Below are 18,788 nucleotides of genomic sequence, written 5' to 3'. Positions count from 1 at the left end.
AATACCGATTTATATTCATAGCGGCAAGTGCTATGTAGCTCCACATAGGGGACACAGGAAGTGACATATAGCACCTTCATGCGGCGACATAACCGCGTAGGAAATTCACAGCTGCACCGGCAGAGCTCCAGAATATGCAACTCGGCCGGCTCACACGCGGACGCGCTTACAAGTGCGAGGGCCCGCCCAACGCTGCTTGCAGCTTTAATATTCCTTTTGCCCTTTCTGCGAAGTGTGCAACTGTAAGTATTTCTGATTCTGATGCTGCAGCGCCTCGTGAGGTCACCACGTCATGAACGCTGGACTCCAGAGGAACACAATGCTGCCACGAGTCAAACACAAGCCAGAGATGCATGGAATGTCTTTATTGTTCAGTTATAAACCGTTTTCAAGTAAAATCAGTCTCAGTGGGTACAAAAATGTCAGTTCAATGAATAAATAAATAAATAGAAGACATTAAAATAAATAGATAGAAGACATTAAAATAAATAAATAGAGGACGTGACCTTGTTCATAAATAGAAACATGATAAATAAATAGACAACAGAAACATGGTGGAGGCTGTGAGACGTGTCAGTGTCGGCGGGAAGTTGAAGCTACGATGGCGTTCACCAGCAGTTCCAGCTGTTGCAGGTGGTTTATAGTTTCCTTCCTGATCAGCTCCCAGGACTCAGCACTACCACCCTGTAACCACAGAACCACAGTCAGGATTAGTACTTTTACCCAGTAGGACTAGAACTTTTACCCAGTACATACCGTGCTACAGTCAGGACTAGTACTTTTACCCGGTACATACCGTGCTACGGTCAGGACTAGTACTTTTACCCGGTACATACCGTGCTACGGTCAGGACTAGTACTCATACCCAGTAGGTCTAGTACTTTTACCCAGTACATACCGTGCTACGGTCAGGACTAGTACTCATACCCAGTAGGACTAGTACTTTTACCCAGTACATACCGTGCTACAGTCAGGACTAGTACTCATACCCAGTAGGACTAGTACTTTTACCCAGTACATACCGTGCTACAGTCAGGACTAGTATTTTTACCCAGTACATTCCGTGCTACAGTCAGGACTAGTATTTTTACCCAGTACATACCGTGCTACGGTCAGGACTAGTACTTTTACCCAGTAGGACTAGTACTTTTACCCAGTACATACCGTGCTACAGTCAGGACCAGTACTTTTACCCGGTACATACCGTGCTACAGTCAGGACTAGTATTTTTACCCAGTACATTCCGTGCTACAGTCAGGACTAGTATTTTTACCCAGTACATACCGTGCTACGGTCAGGACTAGTACTTTTACCCAGTAGGACTAGTACTTTTACCCAGTACATACCGTGCTACAGTCAGGACTAGAACTTTTACCCAGTACATAACATGCTGCAGTCAGTACTACAGCAGGACGTGTACTCACAGTGCAGTGCAGAGTGCGTCTCGCGAGTCTCCTGTAGTATCTTCTCAGTTTGACGTCGCCTGGCATCGTGGTCGACACCTGAAGATAAAAGCACAGGTCAGACACTGTGGTTTTCGTATCATCGTGTGAGTTCAGTTACAGTGAAACTGCTGGAAGGAGCTGAAGTTCAGCTGAAGAAGAAGTCGTCAGCTGACAAATATGAAGTGGTTACATGTCAGTAGAAAGTGTAAGCACTGGAGTATCAGCTGAAACTGGTCAGAAGAGCGGGATGTGTCCTTAAAGCAGATGGTGTCAGTTCAAGTGCTGAAGGAAGTATGAAGGCTGAAGGCTCACATGAGGACAGGAAGTGCTGAGCTGAATGAGCTGTATCTATGATAACAGCAGTCAGCAAAGATTTGTCTTGAGAGAACCGAGAGAGCCAGGGGAGCCGGGAGGGTCCATGTGTGAAAAAAAAGACAGCAGCAGAAGTGTGAAAGTTAAAGAGTAGTAAATTTAAGGAATCGAAACATTCGTCTACTCACACAGCGGTCGAGTTCCTCGATCTGTCTGTAGACGCACACCAGGAAGTGTTCCATCTCTTTGGTGTCCCAGGTAACAGAGGAGATGTTGTTGTGCCGATAGAGACCGAAAATTAGCTTCAGACTGTCTCTGATGAAAACCAGCTGGGACTCCACCTGGAGAGAGCGACAGGTGTGAATTCTAGCTTTGTGATTGGCTGACAGAGACAGGCATAGGTGTGTGGAAGTGTGTGAGAGAGCAGACAGATTACCTTTGTCGTCCTTATTTGTTCGTAGAGTTTGTATGGGAAGGAAACAGGACACTCCTCTTTGGTCAGCTGACCGCCCTGAAACATGAAGACACAGAGACTTCCTGTCACGAAACGTTTCCTTCACTTTCTCTCTGCGTTTGTTTGTAATCGTCTTCTGTACCGACCTCACTGACATGTACGCCAATATAGCGTATGTAAAGATATATTAAATAGTTTTATTATACATCAGTTTATGATTTATCTCTTGGTAAAAAATATCCATACATGTTTGCTGCTGCAGTTCCTTACTGCTCCACAGGATGTCACTAACGAGTCAGCAGAACCTTACAAGTCCATAGTTCTCTGCATTTAACCCATCCTTGTTAGGAGCAGTGAGCAGCCACTGTGCTACTCCTAAAACACCCTCAAAGACTCCCGGAACCATCTCAACGACCCCTAAAACATCCCTCCATGAGACCCCTGAAAACGCCTCTAAGAACCCTGAAACACCTTACGGAGACCCCTGAAACAGCCTCTAAGAACCCTAAAACACCTTCAAAGACTCCTAAAACATCCCTCCAGGAGACCCCTGAAACACCCTTCAGGACTTCCGGAACCATCTCAACGACCTTTAAAACACCCTTCAGGAGACCCCTGAAACAGCCTCTAAGAGCTCTACAACACCCTCAAAGACTCCCTGAACCATCTCAAAGACTCCTAAAACACCCTTCAGGAGACCTTCAAAGACTGCTAAAACACCTTCAGGAGACCCCTGAAATAGCCTCTAAGAACCCTTAAACACCTTCAAAGACTCCCGGAACCATCTCAACGACCCCTAAAACATCCCTCCAGGAGACCCCTGAAATAGCCTCTAAGAACCCTAAAACACCTTCAAAGACTCCCAAAACACCCTTCAGGAGACCCCTGAAACAGCCTCTAAGAACCCTAAAACACCTTCAAAGACTCCCGGAACCATCTCAAAGACTCCAAAACATCCTTCAAGACCCCTGAAACAGCCTCTAAGACCCCTAAAATACCCTTCAAGACTCCCGCAACCTTCTCAATGACACTTAAAACACCCTTCAGGAGACCCCTGAAACAGCCTCTAAGAGCTCTACAACACCCTCAAAGACTCCCTGAACCATCTCAAAGACTCCTAAAACACCCTTCAGGAGACCTTCAAAGACTGCTAAAACACCTTCAGGAGACCCCTGAAATAGCCTCTAAGAACCCTTAAACACCTTCAAAGACTCCCGGAACCATCTCAACGACCCCTAAAACATCCCTCCAGGAGACCCCTGAAATAGCCTCTAAGAACCCTAAAACACCTTCAAAGACTCCCAAAACACCCTTCAGGAGACCCCTGAAACAGCCTCTAAGAACCCTAAAACACCTTCAAAGACTCCCGGAACCATCTCAAAGACTCCAAAACATCCTTCAAGACCCCTGAAACAGCCTCTAAGACCCCTAAAATACCCTTCAAGACTCCCGCAACCTTCTCAATGACACTTAAAACACCCTTCAGGAGACCCCTGAAACAGCCTCTAAGAGCTCTACAACACCCTCAAAGACTCCCTGAACCATCTCAAAGACTCCTAAAACACCCTTCAGGAGACCTTCAAAGACTGCTAAAACACCTTCAGGAGACCCCTGAAATAGCCTCTAAGAACCCTTAAACACCTTCAAAGACTCCCGGAACCATCTCAACGACCCCTAAAACATCCCTCCAGGAGACCCCTGAAATAGCCTCTAAGAACCCTAAAACACCTTCAAAGACTCCCGGAACCATCTCAAAGACTCCAAAACATCCTTCAAGACCCCTGAAACAGCCTCTAAGACCCCTAAAATACCCTTCAAGACTCCCGCAACCTTCTCAATGACACTTAAAACACCCTTCAGGAGACCTTCAAAGACTTCTAAAACACCCTCTAAGACCTCTGAAACAGCCTCTGAGAACCGTAAAACACCCTCTAAGACCCCTAAAACAGCCTCTAAGAACCCTAAAACACCTTCAAAGACTCCCGGAACCATCTCAAAGACTCCAAAACATCCTTCAAGACCCCTGAAACAGCCTCTAAGACCCCTAAAATACCCTTCAAGACTCCCGCAACCTTCTCAATGACACTTAAAACACCCTTCAGGAGACCTTCAAAGACTTCTAAAACACCCTCTAAGACCTCTGAAACAGCCTCTGAGAACCGTAAAACACCCTCTAAGACCCCTAAAACAGCCTCTAAGAACCCTAAAACACCTTCAAAGACTCCCAAAACACCCTCTAAGACCTCTGAAACAGCCTCTGAGAACCGTAAAACACCCTCTAAGACCCCTGAAACAGCCTCTAAGAACCCTAAAACACCTTCAAAGACTCCCAAAACACCCTCTAAGACCTCTGAAACAGCCTCTGAGAACCGTAAAACACCCTCTAAGACCCCTGAAACAGCCTCTAAGAACCCTAAAACACCTTCAAAGACTCCCAAAACACCCTCTAAGACCTCTGAAACAGCCTCTGAGAACCGTAAAACACCCTCTAAGACCCCTAAAACAGCCTCTAAGAACCCTACAACACCCTCGAAGACTCCCAGAACCATCACAAAGACCCCTAAAACAACCCAAAGAAGTGTCTCAAGGCCCCCTGGAAGCTCCAGGAACTTGTGCCATTGTTGTTGGACTCACCATGTGCTCGGCGTGAGTCCGAGATATGTTGCTTGCATGACCATAGTGTGTGAGCCAATCACAGCCGAGGGCTGAGGTCAGCAGGCAGAGGAGGAAGAGCAGGCTGGTCCAGCTGGGCATGATGAAGACGAGGACGGTGAAGGAGACTGTGCCGGTGCTGCAGAGGACTGCTGTGTGTCCTGGTCTCCAACATGCTGCTGAACTTGTATCCCAGACAGGAAAGAGAAAACAGCAGAGTGAAAGGCAGAAAACCCCGCAGTGTTTTCTACTCTCACTTTCCACACACACACACACACCAACACACGTATAACAACAATAATAATAATGACTAATATTTACATATTGATCCTTTGTTTGTAACATTTTATTTTGAAATGTAAGTACACGCAGTGCAGTAAGATTAAAAAGTACATAGTGCTGTGGAGTGCAAGTGTAAAGTGGAAGTAAAGTACTTCAGAAGTGTACTGAAGTAAAAGTAAATAAATGTAAAAGTAGTTTCAGCTGCAGAGATATTACATCTGTAGAGATGTTTAATGTGAAACAGCAGAAGCTCCCTCTTTAAATCTGACCTCAGAAGTTTAAGTTATATATCTGAATAAATAATAATAATTATATAAATGACTGACGTCATGCTCTGAATAAATTCATATTTAAATGATTAACTGAAATAATAAAAATAATAGAAGTGAGTGACGTCACGCTCTTTTTTATGAATGGAGCGTGTTTTCTGTGTTTGGGAAGTTTTAGTGCTGTGCAGTCCCTCCATTTTCACTTTCATTACCAAACCAGATCACATGAAGTCTCTGCACAGCTCTACAAAATAAAACCAGAGCCTTTCTCTCTTTATGAAGTTAACAGCAGAGACCCAGGGTTTTTCACTGACCACACGTTAAACAGAGTGTGACTTAAATCAACAGGAAGCCAGATCTCAGGTCAGATTGTCTGTCAACCATCCAGCCGTGTGTTAATAATACTGTGCTTTTATTTTGAAAGCAGCGTCTCAGCTGTTTGACTGACAGCTGACGTCAGCCTCGTTTTCACTTTCTGGTCTTTCTGGAAACCTTCACTGATGATGTAACCACTAACACACGAATAACTACGTAGTACTGTAGTAATGGTACTGTAAATGTACACCGAGGAGATATCATAAATACATTCAACACTGTGAAAATAAAACACACATGATGTGTTTATAAAGATAAATTATAAACACACACATTAATGTATAAAGATGCTGCAGTATATTCTATATGAATGAACCTTTTCTATGTTAAATGATTGATAAACAAAATCCTTTATGTTGAAATTCTAATTTGTATTTCAGCTAACATGAAGAATTAATTAATATAAAAACAAGCAGATCAGAGCTTTGATGAATGAACTCACAGGAAATATATTACACAGATAATATTTTATATGAAGCAAAGAAACTTCAGTGTTCTCTCAGTAGATTACTACTAATAATACTACTAATAATACTACTAATACTACTGCTCATACTACTGTCTGACTTTCCCGTTAGTTTGATACTAACAGCTGCTTATTTACACTTTATAACAGATCATGTGATGAATTTATAAAAATCTCATCATGTATAAAATGCACACCAATCAAAGAAAAACAAACAAAACACGGTTAACAAGTATTAAAACTGTATTAATTACTTAAATAAATATATATACTGACAGAGTGAATGAGTTTCTGTGAGGACACCGTGATTGGCCTGACGGACATGTCGTCACTCCCATCTGCGCCCCTACTGGTTACTGTAGCAGCAGATCCCGCCTCTAAGCGGAAGCGCGGTAAACCCACAGACTGTTCAAAACAAACCGCGGTGGAGACAAAGAGAGTGACGGTGAGTAAAACAAACGTTACCGAGCTTTTTAACAACCGGAGGCTCGAACAGCCGGGCGGTTAACGGACAGCAGGACGGTTAACGGCCGTTAACGGACACGGCAGGTGGTTAATCTGTAGCTTTAACACACTTAACGTTACGTGAGAACGCCCCGCCAAACTCCATTAAAAAATCTGCCATTTTAACGCTGCTCCGCCGACACATTCTTTACTTGGTAACATCAGTTGTTTATTAATGTCTGTCGTTTCTTTACAAAGCACAGAACCAAACTTAATGTGATTAAATACGAGTTTTCGTTGGCTTGTTCGCTTCCAGCTGTACTGTGGGAACTGTAAGCCAACATGTTTAATAATGACCTTTGACAGGTTACTCTTAGGCCGAAACATTTAGTGGCTCCTCTTGAATAGCAAACTTTTTACACTTATATTATGGAATGAGTGTTTCCCAGCTGAGGGTGATTATTAAATTAAATTAGAGTTGTTTTAATGGAGGTTTTGGTGCAGGTGGCTCACCAGTAAAGACCAGGGGACATTTCCTGTTCTTGGCTGTCCTGCAGGTGTGATGGAGGTGGACATCCTGGAGTTCCACGTTCCTGTGGAGAACAACAAGACTCTGTTTGTGTGGGACATCCAGCCGTCCAACACCGAAGCTCAGATCTACGTGAGCGAGAACGTGCTGCCAGACTCCATTCAGAAATCACTGTTTTTAAGAGGCTGTCCCCCTCAGACTGTAACAGGTGTGTGTGTGTGTTCCTCCTCAGGACGGCTTGGACCGCGTGTTCTCGTCCTTCGGTCCTCTCTACCTGCTGAAGGTGTGTCCCAACGCGCCGCTCAACCCGCCCGGGTTCTACGCCCTCATCAAGTTCTACTCTGCTGCTCAGGCCTCAAAGGCTCAGCGGCGGACTGATGGACGCTCGCTGTTCCAGAGCTCTCCACTCAAGGTCACCACCTCTCACGCACACGGGCTTCTTCTGTTACTGACACTGTGATATGACCCACCTGAACAGGTGAACAGGAGATAAACAAGTCATTTCACACAACAAGGGTCAGTGTAGTGTTTAAAATGAAACTTTAAACTGAAGGTAACCGGAGATTATTATGTTAGCTGGAGTCATGTTTCCTGCTAAACTCGCTTTATTGTGAAGGTGAGAACAAACAGGAAGTGAAAACATGCTGCTTAATATTGACCACGCAGCTGCAGTCACAGTATTAACGAACACACAGGATTTATATTTAAATGTACAATAAATAAACACGTCTCATTAATAATTCAGTAGTTAACTTAGTCATGTTGAAAAAGAGAATAGAGCTCATTAGAATATTGATCATAGTTTAGGCACACAGAGACACACAGAGACACACAGGTGATCAGAGACACTCAGGTGATCAGAGACACTCAGGTGATCAGAGACACTCAGGTGATCAGAGACACACAGAGACACACAGGTGATCAGAGACACACAGAGACACTCAGGTGATCAGAGACACACAGAGACACACAGGTGATCAGAGACACACAGAGACACTCAGGTGATCAGAGACACTCAGGTGATCAGAGACACACAGAGACACACAGGTGATCAGAGACACTCAGGTGATCAGAGACACACAGAGACACTCAGGTGATCAGAGACACACAGAGACACACAGGTGATCAGAGACACTCAGGTGATCAGAGACACTCAGGTGATCAGAGACACACAGAGACACTCAGGTGATCAGAGACACTCAGGTGATCAGAGACACACAGAGACACTCAGGTGATCAGAGACACTCAGGTGATCAGAGACACTCAGGTGATCAGAGACACACAGAGACACTCAGGTGATCAGAGACACACAGAGACACTCAGGTGATCAGAGACACTCAGGTGATCAGAGACACACAGAGACACACAGGTGATCAGAGACACTCAGGTGAACAGAGACACTCAGGTGATCAGAGACACACAGAGACACTCAGGTGATCAGAGACACTCAGGTGATCAGAGACACACAGAGACACACAGGTGATCAGAGACACTCAGGTGATCAGAGACACTCAGCTGATCAGAGACACACAGGTGATCAGAGACACACAGGTGATCAGAGACACTCAGGTGATCAGAGACACACAGGTGATCAGAGACACACAGGTGATCAGAGACACTCAGCTGATCAGAGACACACAGGGACACACAGGTGATCAGAGACACACAGGTGATCAGAGACACTCAGCTGATCAGAGACACTCAGGTGATCAGAGACACACAGGTGATCAGAGACGCTCAGCTGATCAGAGACACACAGGGACACAAAGACACACTCAGGTGACCAGAGACACACAGAGACACTCTGGTCACATGAGACCCAAGAGGACAGCAGGCCACAGTCGATGCTTCGTCTGCACGTTACGCTGCACCTTGACTTGTTTTTGCACAGCGGCCTTACGCTTGACAGAAGCTGAAACGACAGAAACTTATTGTCACACAGGGAATGCACGCTGCTCACCAGCATCGCACGCTGCTCACCAGCATCGCACGCTGCTCACCAGCACGAGAGGCGTCAGTTGGAGATTAGAAGCAGATTGTGGTCTGAGACTCGTCCTCCAGCGCTCCACCTGCATCACCAGGCCGCCGCTCTCAGAGAACAGGCTGCAGCTCAAAGCCTGTGACCACATGTAGGTCAGACTGAGACAGGTGGTTCGATTCCCGCCTCCCCCTGTGTCCTTGTGTGAATGTGTGTTTGTGATCACACCAGGTTTCCTCTAACGTACTTCCTGTTTAATGTAACGCCACATGTGAGGCAGGAAACGGTACAAGCTGTAAACGGTGTGTTTGTGTGTTCAGGTGAGGCTGAGCTCCAAACACACTCCTCACTTCCTGTCTGACCGCAGCAGACCGCTGAGCCACGCCCGCTGCCTGGAGCTGGCCAATCACTACCTGGGATTCAACGGCTGGACCTCTGACATCATCACAGTGAGAAACACTTTGGATCAAATGAATGTAATGAAATGTAAAAATCCGCCGGCGCTTGTGGAGCTTCTCAACTTTCGTGAAATATAAAAATCTCCACAGCTGATTCAGCCCGGCCAAAAACGCTTTGTTTAAACGGAGACTTCCCTCTGATAGTATATACACGTTGGTGCGTACACGGGCGTACCACCACCCCAGGTGACCTCCTGTCTGTGCTCTTCCTCCTCAGCTAAAGGAGCTCACCAACGAAGAAGAGGAGGAGGAGGGCGGAGGCCGAGTCAGGAGGCTGAGGTTGGGCTGCCTGCTGCAGCTCTCCTTCCCTCACCACGGGCAGACGAGCAGAGCGGCAGCGGTGGTGGAGGACAGCTTCACCTGCACAGGTGAGCAGCAGCAGGTGTAGAAGGACATGAGAGGAGCAAATATCCTGCAGAGCTCAGACCTGTTTCAAGTCACAGCAGGGACCAGGTTCAGGCTCAGAGGCTACATGTGGAAATGTACTTCACATACTGCGTATTACACACCTACGTTACTGCGTATTACACACCTACGTTACTGCGTATTACACACCTACGTTACTGCTTATTACACACCTACGTTACTGCGTATTACACACCTGCGTTACTGCTTATTACACACCTACGTTACTGCGTATTACACACCTACGTTACTGCGTATTACACACCTACGTTACTGCGTATTACACACCTACGTTACTGCGTATTACACACCTACGTTACTGCGTATTACACACCTACGTTACTGCGTATTACACACCTACGTTACTGCGTATTACACACCTACGTTACTGCGTATTACACACACGTTACTGCGTATTACACACACGTTACTGCTTATTACACACCTACGTTACTGCGTTTTACACACCTGCGTATTACACACCTGCGTTACTGCGTATTACACACCTACGTTACTGCGTTTTACACACCTGCGTTACTGCGTTTTACACACCTACGTTACTGCGTTTTACACACCTGAGTATTACACACCTGCGTTACTGAGTATTACACACCTACGTTACTGCGTATTACACACCTGCGTTACTGCGTATTACACACCTACATTACTGCTTATCACACACCTACGTTACTGAGTATTACACACCTACGTTACTGCTTATTACACACCTACGTTACTGCGTTTTACACACCTGAGTATTACACACCTGCGTTACTGAGTATTACACACCTACGTTACTGCGTATTACACACCTACGTTACTGCGTATTACACACCTACGTTACTGCGTATTACACACCTACGTTACTGCTTATTACACACCTACGTTACTGCGTATTACACACCTACGTTACTGCTTATTACACACCTACGTTACTGCTTATTACACACCTGCGTATTACACACACGTTACTGCTTATTACACACCTACGTTACTGCTTATTACACACCTACGTTACTGCGTATTACACACCTACGTTACTGCGTATTACACACCTACGTTACTGCGTATTACACACCTACGTTACTGCTTATTACACACGTTACTGCGTATTACACACCTGCGTTACTGCGTATTACACACCTACGTTACTGCGTATTACACACCTACGTTACTGCGTATTACACACCTACGTTACTGCGTATTACACACCTACGTTACTGCGTATTACACACCTACGTTACTGCGTTTTACACACCTGCGTATTACACACCTGCGTTACTGCGTATTACACACCTACGTTACTGCGTTTTACACACCTGCGTATTACACACCTGCGTTACTGCGTATTACACACCTACGTTACTGCGTTTTACACACCTGCGTATTACACACCTGCGTTACTGCGTATTACACACCTACGTTACTGCGTTTTACACACCTGCGTATTACACACCTACGTTACTGCGTATTACACACCTACGTTACTGCGTATTACACACCTACGTTACTGCTTATTACACACCTACGTTACTGCTTATTACACACCTACGTTACTGCGTATTACACACCTACGTTACTGCGTATTACACACCTACGTTACTGCTTATTACACACCTACGTTACTGCGTATTACACACCTACGTTACTGCGTATTACACACCTGCGTTACTGCTTATTACACACCTACGTTACTGCGTATTACACACCTACGTTACTGCGTATTACACACCTGCGTTACTGCTTATTACACACCTGCGTTACTGCGTATTACACACCTGCGTTACTGCGTATTACACACCTGCGTTACTGCGTATTACACACCTACGTTACTGCGTATTACACACCTACGTTACTGCTTATTACACACCTACGTTACTGCTTATTACACACCTACGTTACTGCGTATTACACACCTACGTTACTGCGTATTACACACCTACGTTACTGCGTATTACACACCTGCGTATTACACACCTGCGTTACTGCTTATTACACACCTACGTTACTGCTTATTACACACCTACGTTACTGCTTATTACACACCTACGTTACTGCGTATTACACACCTACGTTACTGCGTATTACACACCTACGTTACTGCTTATTACACACCTACGTTACTGCGTATTACACACCTACGTTACTGCGTATTACACACCTACGTTACTGCTTATTACACACCTACGTTACTGCGTATTACACACCTACGTTACTGCGTATTACACACCTGCGTTACTGCTTATTACACACCTACGTTACTGCGTATTACACACCTACGTTACTGCGTATTACACACCTGCGTTACTGCTTATTACACACCTGCGTTACTGCGTATTACACACCTGCGTTACTGCGTATTACACACCTACGTTACTGCTTATTACACACCTACGTTACTGCGTATTACACACCTACGTTACTGCGTATTACACACCTACGTTACTGCTTATCACACACACGTTACTGCTTATTACACACGTTACTGCGTATTACACACCTGCGTTACTGCGTATTACACACCTACGTTACTGCGTTTTACACACCTGCGTATTACACACCTACGTTACTGCGTTTTACACACCTGCGTTACAGCTTATTACACACCTACGTTACTGCTTATTACACACCTACGTTACTGCGTTTTACACACCTGCGTTACAGCTTATTACACACCTACGTTACTGCTTATTACACACCTACGTTACTGCGTATTACACACCTGCGTTACTGCTTATTACACACCTACGTTACTGCTTATTACACACCTACGTTACTGCTTATTACACACCTACGTTACTGCTTATTACACACCTACGTTACTGCTTATTACACACCTACGTTACTGCGTATTACACACCTACGTTACTGCGTATTACACACCTACGTTACTGCGTATTACACACCTGCGTTACTGCGTATTACACACCTGCGTTACTGCTTATTACACACCTACGTTACTGCGTATTACACACCTACGTTACTGCGTATTACACACCTGCGTTACTGCGTATTACACACCTACGTTACTGCTTATTACACACCTACGTTACTGCGTATTACACACCTACGTTACTGCTTATTACACACCTACGTTACTGCGTATTACACACCTACGTTACTGCTTATTACACACCTACGTTACTGCGTATTACACACCTGCGTATTACACACCTACGTTACTGCGTATTACACACCTACGTTACTGCGTATTACACACCTACGTTACTGCGTATTACACACCTACGTTACTGCGTATTACACACCTACGTTACTGCTTATTACACACCTACGTTACTGCGTATTACACACCTACGTTACTGCGTATTACACACCTACGTTACTGCGTATTACACACCTACGTTACTGCGTATTACACACCTACGTTACTGCGTATTACACACCTACGTTACTGCGTATTACACACCTACGTTACTGCGTATTACACACCTACGTTACTGCTTATTACACACCTACGTTACTGCTTATTACACACCTACGTTACTGCGTATTACACACCTACGTTACTGCTTATTACACACCTACGTTACTGCGTATTACACACCTGCGTTACTGCTTATTACACACCTACGTTACTGCGTATTACACACCTACGTTACTGCTTATTACACACCTGCGTTACTGCTTATTACACACCTGCGTTACTGCGTATTACAAACCTGCGTTACTGCGTATTACACACCTACGTTACTGCGTATTACACACCTACGTTACTGCGTATTACACACCTACGTTACTGCGTATTACACACCTACGTTACTGCGTATTACACACCTACGTTACTGCGTATTACACACCTACGTTACTGCGTATTACACACCTACGTTACTGCGTATTACACACCTGCGTATTACACACCTACGTTACTGCGTATTACACACCTACGTTACTGCGTATTACACACCTACGTTACTGCGTATTACACACCTACGTTACTGCGTATTACACACCTACGTTACTGCGTATTACACACCTACGTTACTGCGTATTACACACCTACGTTACTGCGTATTACACACCTACGTTACTGCGTATTACACACCTACGTTACTGCGTATTACACACCTACGTTACTGCTTATTACACACGTTACTGCGTATTACACACCTGCGTTACTGCGTATTACACACCTACGTTACTGCGTTTTACACACCTGCGTATTACACACCTACGTTACTGCGTATTACACACCTACGTTACTGCTTATCACACACACGTTACTGCTTATTACACACGTTACTGCGTATTACACACCTGCGTTACTGCGTATTACACACCTACGTTACTGCGTTTTACACACCTGCGTATTACACACCTACGTTACTGCGTATTACACACCTACGTTACTGCTTATCACACACACGTTACTGCTTATTACACACCTGCGTTACTGCGTATTACACACCTACGTTACTGCTTATTACACACCTGCGTTACTGCTTATTACACACGTTACTGCGTATTACACACCTGCGTTACTGCGTATTACACACCTACGTTACTGCGTTTTACACACCTGCGTATTACACACCTACGTTACTGCGTTTTACACACCTGCGTTACAGCTTATTACACACCTACGTTACTGCGTATTACACACCTACGTTACTGCGTATTACACACCTGCGTATTACACACCTACGTTACTGCTTATTACACACCTACGTTACTGCTTATTACACACCTACGTTACTGCTTATTACACACCTACGTTACTGCTTATTACACACCTACGTTACTGCTTATTACACACCTACGTTACTGCGTATTACACACCTACGTTACTGCGTATTACACACCTACGTTACTGCGTATTACACACCTACGTTACTGCGTATTACACACCTACGTTACTGCTTATTACACACCTACGTTACTGCTTATTACACACGTTACTGCGTATTACACACCTGCGTTACTGCGTATTACACACCTACGTTACTGCGTTTTACACACCTGCGTATTACACACCTACGTTACTGCGTATTACACACCTACGTTACTGCTTATCACACACACGTTACTGCTTATTACACACGTTACTGCGTATTACACACCTGCGTTACTGCGTATTACACACCTACGTTACTGCGTTTTACACACCTGCGTATTACACACCTACGTTACTGCGTATTACACACCTACGTTACTGCTTATCACACACACGTTACTGCTTATTACACACCTGCGTTACTGCTTATTACACACGTTACTGCGTATTACACACCTGCGTTACTGCGTATTACACACCTACGTTACTGCGTTTTACACACCTGCGTATTACACACCTACGTTACTGCGTTTTACACACCTGCGTTACAGCTTATTACACACCTGCGTTACTGCGTTTTACACACCTGCGTTACAGCTTATTACACACCTACAATACTGCGTATTACACACCTACGTTACTGCGTTTTACACACCTGAGTATTACACACCTGCGTTACTGCGTATTACACACCTACGTTACTGCGTTTTACACACCTGCGTATTACACACCTGCGTTACTGCGTATTACACACCTACGTTACTGCGTTTTACACACCTGCGTATTACACACCTGCGTTACTGCGTATTACACACCTACGTTACTGCGTTTTACACACCTGCGTATTACACACCTACGTTACTGCGTATTACACACCTACGTTACTGCTTATTACACACCTACGTTACTGCGTATTACACACCTACGTTACTGCTTATTACACACCTACGTTACTGCTTATTACACACCTACGTTACTGCGTATTACACACCTACGTTACTGCGTATTACACACCTACGTTACTGCTTATTACACACCTACGTTACTGCGTATTACACACCTACGTTACTGCGTATTACACACCTGCGTTACTGCGTATTACACACCTGCGTTACTGCTTATTACACACCTACGTTACTGCGTATTACACACCTACGTTACTGCGTATTACACACCTACGTTACTGCGTATTACACACCTGCGTTACTGCTTATTACACACCTGCGTTACTACTTATTACACACCTGCGTTACTGCGTATTACACACCTACGTTACTGCGTATTACACACCTACGTTACTGCGTATTACACACCTACGTTACTGCTTATTACACACCTACGTTACTGCGTATTACACACCTACGTTACTGCGTATTACACACCTGCGTATTACACACCTGCGTTACTGCTTATTACACACCTACGTTACTGCTTATTACACACCTACGTTACTGCTTATTACACACCTACGTTACTGCTTATTACACACCTACGTTACTGCTTATTACACACCTACGTTACTGCGTATTACACACCTACGTTACTGCGTATTACACACCTACGTTACTGCGTATTACACACCTACGTTACTGCGTATTACACACCTACGTTACTGCGTATTACACACCTGCGTTACTGCGTATTACACACCTGCGTTACTGCGTATTACACACCTACGTTACTGCGTATTACACACCTACGTTACTGCGTATTACACACCTGCGTTACTGCGTATTACACACCTACGTTACTGCGTATTACACACCTACGTTACTGCTTATTACACACCTACGTTACTGCGTATTACACACCTACGTTACTGCGTATTACACACCTACGTTACTGCGTATTACACACCTGCGTATTACACACCTACGTTACTGCGTATTACACACCTACGTTACTGCGTATTACACACCTACGTTACTGCGTATTACACACCTACGTTACTGCGTATTACACACCTACGTTACTGCGTATTACACACCTACGTTACTGCTTATTACACACCTACGTTACTGCGTATTACACACCTACGTTACTGCGTATTACACACCTGCGTATTACACACCTGCGTTACTGCTTATTACACACCTACGTTACTGCTTATTACACACCTACGTTACTGCTTATTACACACCTACGTTACTGCTTATTACACACCTACGTTACTGCTTATTACACACCTACGTTACTGCTTATTACACACCTACGTTACTGCGTATTACACACCTACGTTACTGCGTATTACACACCTACGTTACTGCTTATTACACACCTACGTTACTGCGTATTACACACCTACGTTACTGCGTATTACACACCTGCGTTACTGCTTATTACACACCTACGTTACTGCGTATTACACACCTACGTTACTGCGTATTACACACCTGCGTTACTGCTTATTACACACCTGCGTTACTGCGTATTACACACCTACGTTACTGCGTATTACACACCTACGTTACTGCTATTACACACCTACGTTACTGCGTATTACACACCTACGTTACTGCGTATTACACACCTGCGTATTACACACCTACGTTACTGCGTATTACACACCTACGTTACTGCGTATTACACACCTACGTTACTGCGTATTACACACCTACGTTACTGCGTATTACACACCTACGTTACTGCTTATTACACACCTACGTTACTGCGTATTACACACCTACGTTACTGCGTATTACACACCTACGTTACTGCTTATTACACACCTACGTTACTGCGTATTACACACCTGCGTATTACACACCTACGTTACTGCTTATTACACACCTACGTTACTGCTTATTACACACCTGCGTATTACACACCTACGTTACTGCGTATTACACACCTACGTTACTGCGTATTACACACCTACGTTACTGCGTATTACACACCTACGTTACTGCGTATTACACACCTACGTTACTGCGTATTACACACCTACGTTACTGCGTATTACACACCTACGTTACTGCGTATTACACACCTACGTTACTGCGTATTACACACCTACGTTACTGCTTATTACACACGTTACTGCGTATTACACACCTACGTTACTGCGTATTACACACCTACGTTACTGCTTATTACACACCTACGTTACTGCTTATTACACACGTTACTGCGTATTACACCCTGCGTTTTACTGCGTATTACACACTACGGTTACTGCGTTTTTACACACCTGCGTATACACACCTACGTTACTGCGTATTACACACCTACGTTACTGCTTATCACACACACGTTACTGCTTATTACACACGTTACTGCGTATTACACACTCGTTACTGCGTATTACACACCTACGTTACTGCGTTTTACACACCTGCGTATTACACACACCTACGTTACTGCGTATTACACACCTACGTTACTGCTTATCACACACACGTTACTGCTTATTACACACCTGCGTTACTGCGTATTACACACCTACGTTACTGCTTATTACACACCTGCGTTACTGCTTATTACACACGTTACTGCGTTACACACCTGCGTTACTGCGTATTACACACCTACGGTACTGCGTTTTACACACCTGCGTATTACACACCTACGTTACTGCGTTTTACACACCTGCGTTACAGCTTATTACACACCTACGTTACTGCGTATTACACACCTAGTTACTGCGTATTACCCACCTGCGTATTACACACCTACGTGCTGCTTATTACACCACCTACGTTACTGCTTATTACACACCTACTTACTGCGTATTACACACCTACGTTACTGCTTATTACACACCTGCGTTACTGCTTATTACACACGTTACTGCGTATTACACACCTGCGTTACTGCGTTTACACACCTACGTTACTGCGTTTTACACACCTGCGTATTACACACCTACGTTACTGCGTTTTACACACCTGCGTTACAGCTTATTACACACCTACGTTACTGCGTATT

General features: G+C 44.6%; 2 protein-coding genes across 2 annotated transcripts; one reads left to right on the top strand and one right to left on the bottom strand.

The window, feature by feature from the left end:
* Positions 1-350: 350 nt before the first annotated feature.
* LOC119917542 (interferon a3-like) lies at positions 351-5,035 on the bottom strand. Its single transcript, XM_038737914.1, has 5 exons — positions 4,846-5,035; positions 2,194-2,268; positions 1,946-2,098; positions 1,425-1,502; positions 351-684 (listed from the first exon to the last, which is right to left on the bottom strand). The coding sequence occupies exons 1-5, from the start codon at positions 4,963-4,965 to the stop codon at positions 574-576; spliced, it is 537 nt and encodes a 178-aa protein (XP_038593842.1). The 5' UTR covers positions 4,966-5,035; the 3' UTR covers positions 351-573.
* A 1,598-nt stretch (positions 5,036-6,633) lies between these two features.
* On the top strand, positions 6,634-10,052 carry LOC119918220 (RAD52 motif-containing protein 1-like). The gene is made up of 5 exons (XM_038738851.1): positions 6,634-6,700; positions 7,257-7,360; positions 7,461-7,640; positions 9,527-9,655; positions 9,882-10,052. The coding sequence occupies exons 2-5, from the start codon at positions 7,262-7,264 to the stop codon at positions 10,050-10,052; spliced, it is 579 nt and encodes a 192-aa protein (XP_038594779.1). The 5' UTR covers positions 6,634-6,700; positions 7,257-7,261.
* The last annotated feature ends 8,736 nt before the right edge of the window (positions 10,053-18,788 follow it).

This window comes from Micropterus salmoides, unplaced genomic scaffold, assembly GCF_014851395.1.
Source record: "Micropterus salmoides isolate LMB-PRFRI ecotype aquatic unplaced genomic scaffold, ASM1485139v1 Ms_hic_scaffold_10, whole genome shotgun sequence".
Classification (NCBI taxonomy): Eukaryota; Metazoa; Chordata; class Actinopteri; order Centrarchiformes; family Centrarchidae; genus Micropterus; species Micropterus salmoides.
Note: the sequence above shows the minus strand (reverse complement) of the source record. Positions and strands in the feature narration are given on the sequence as shown.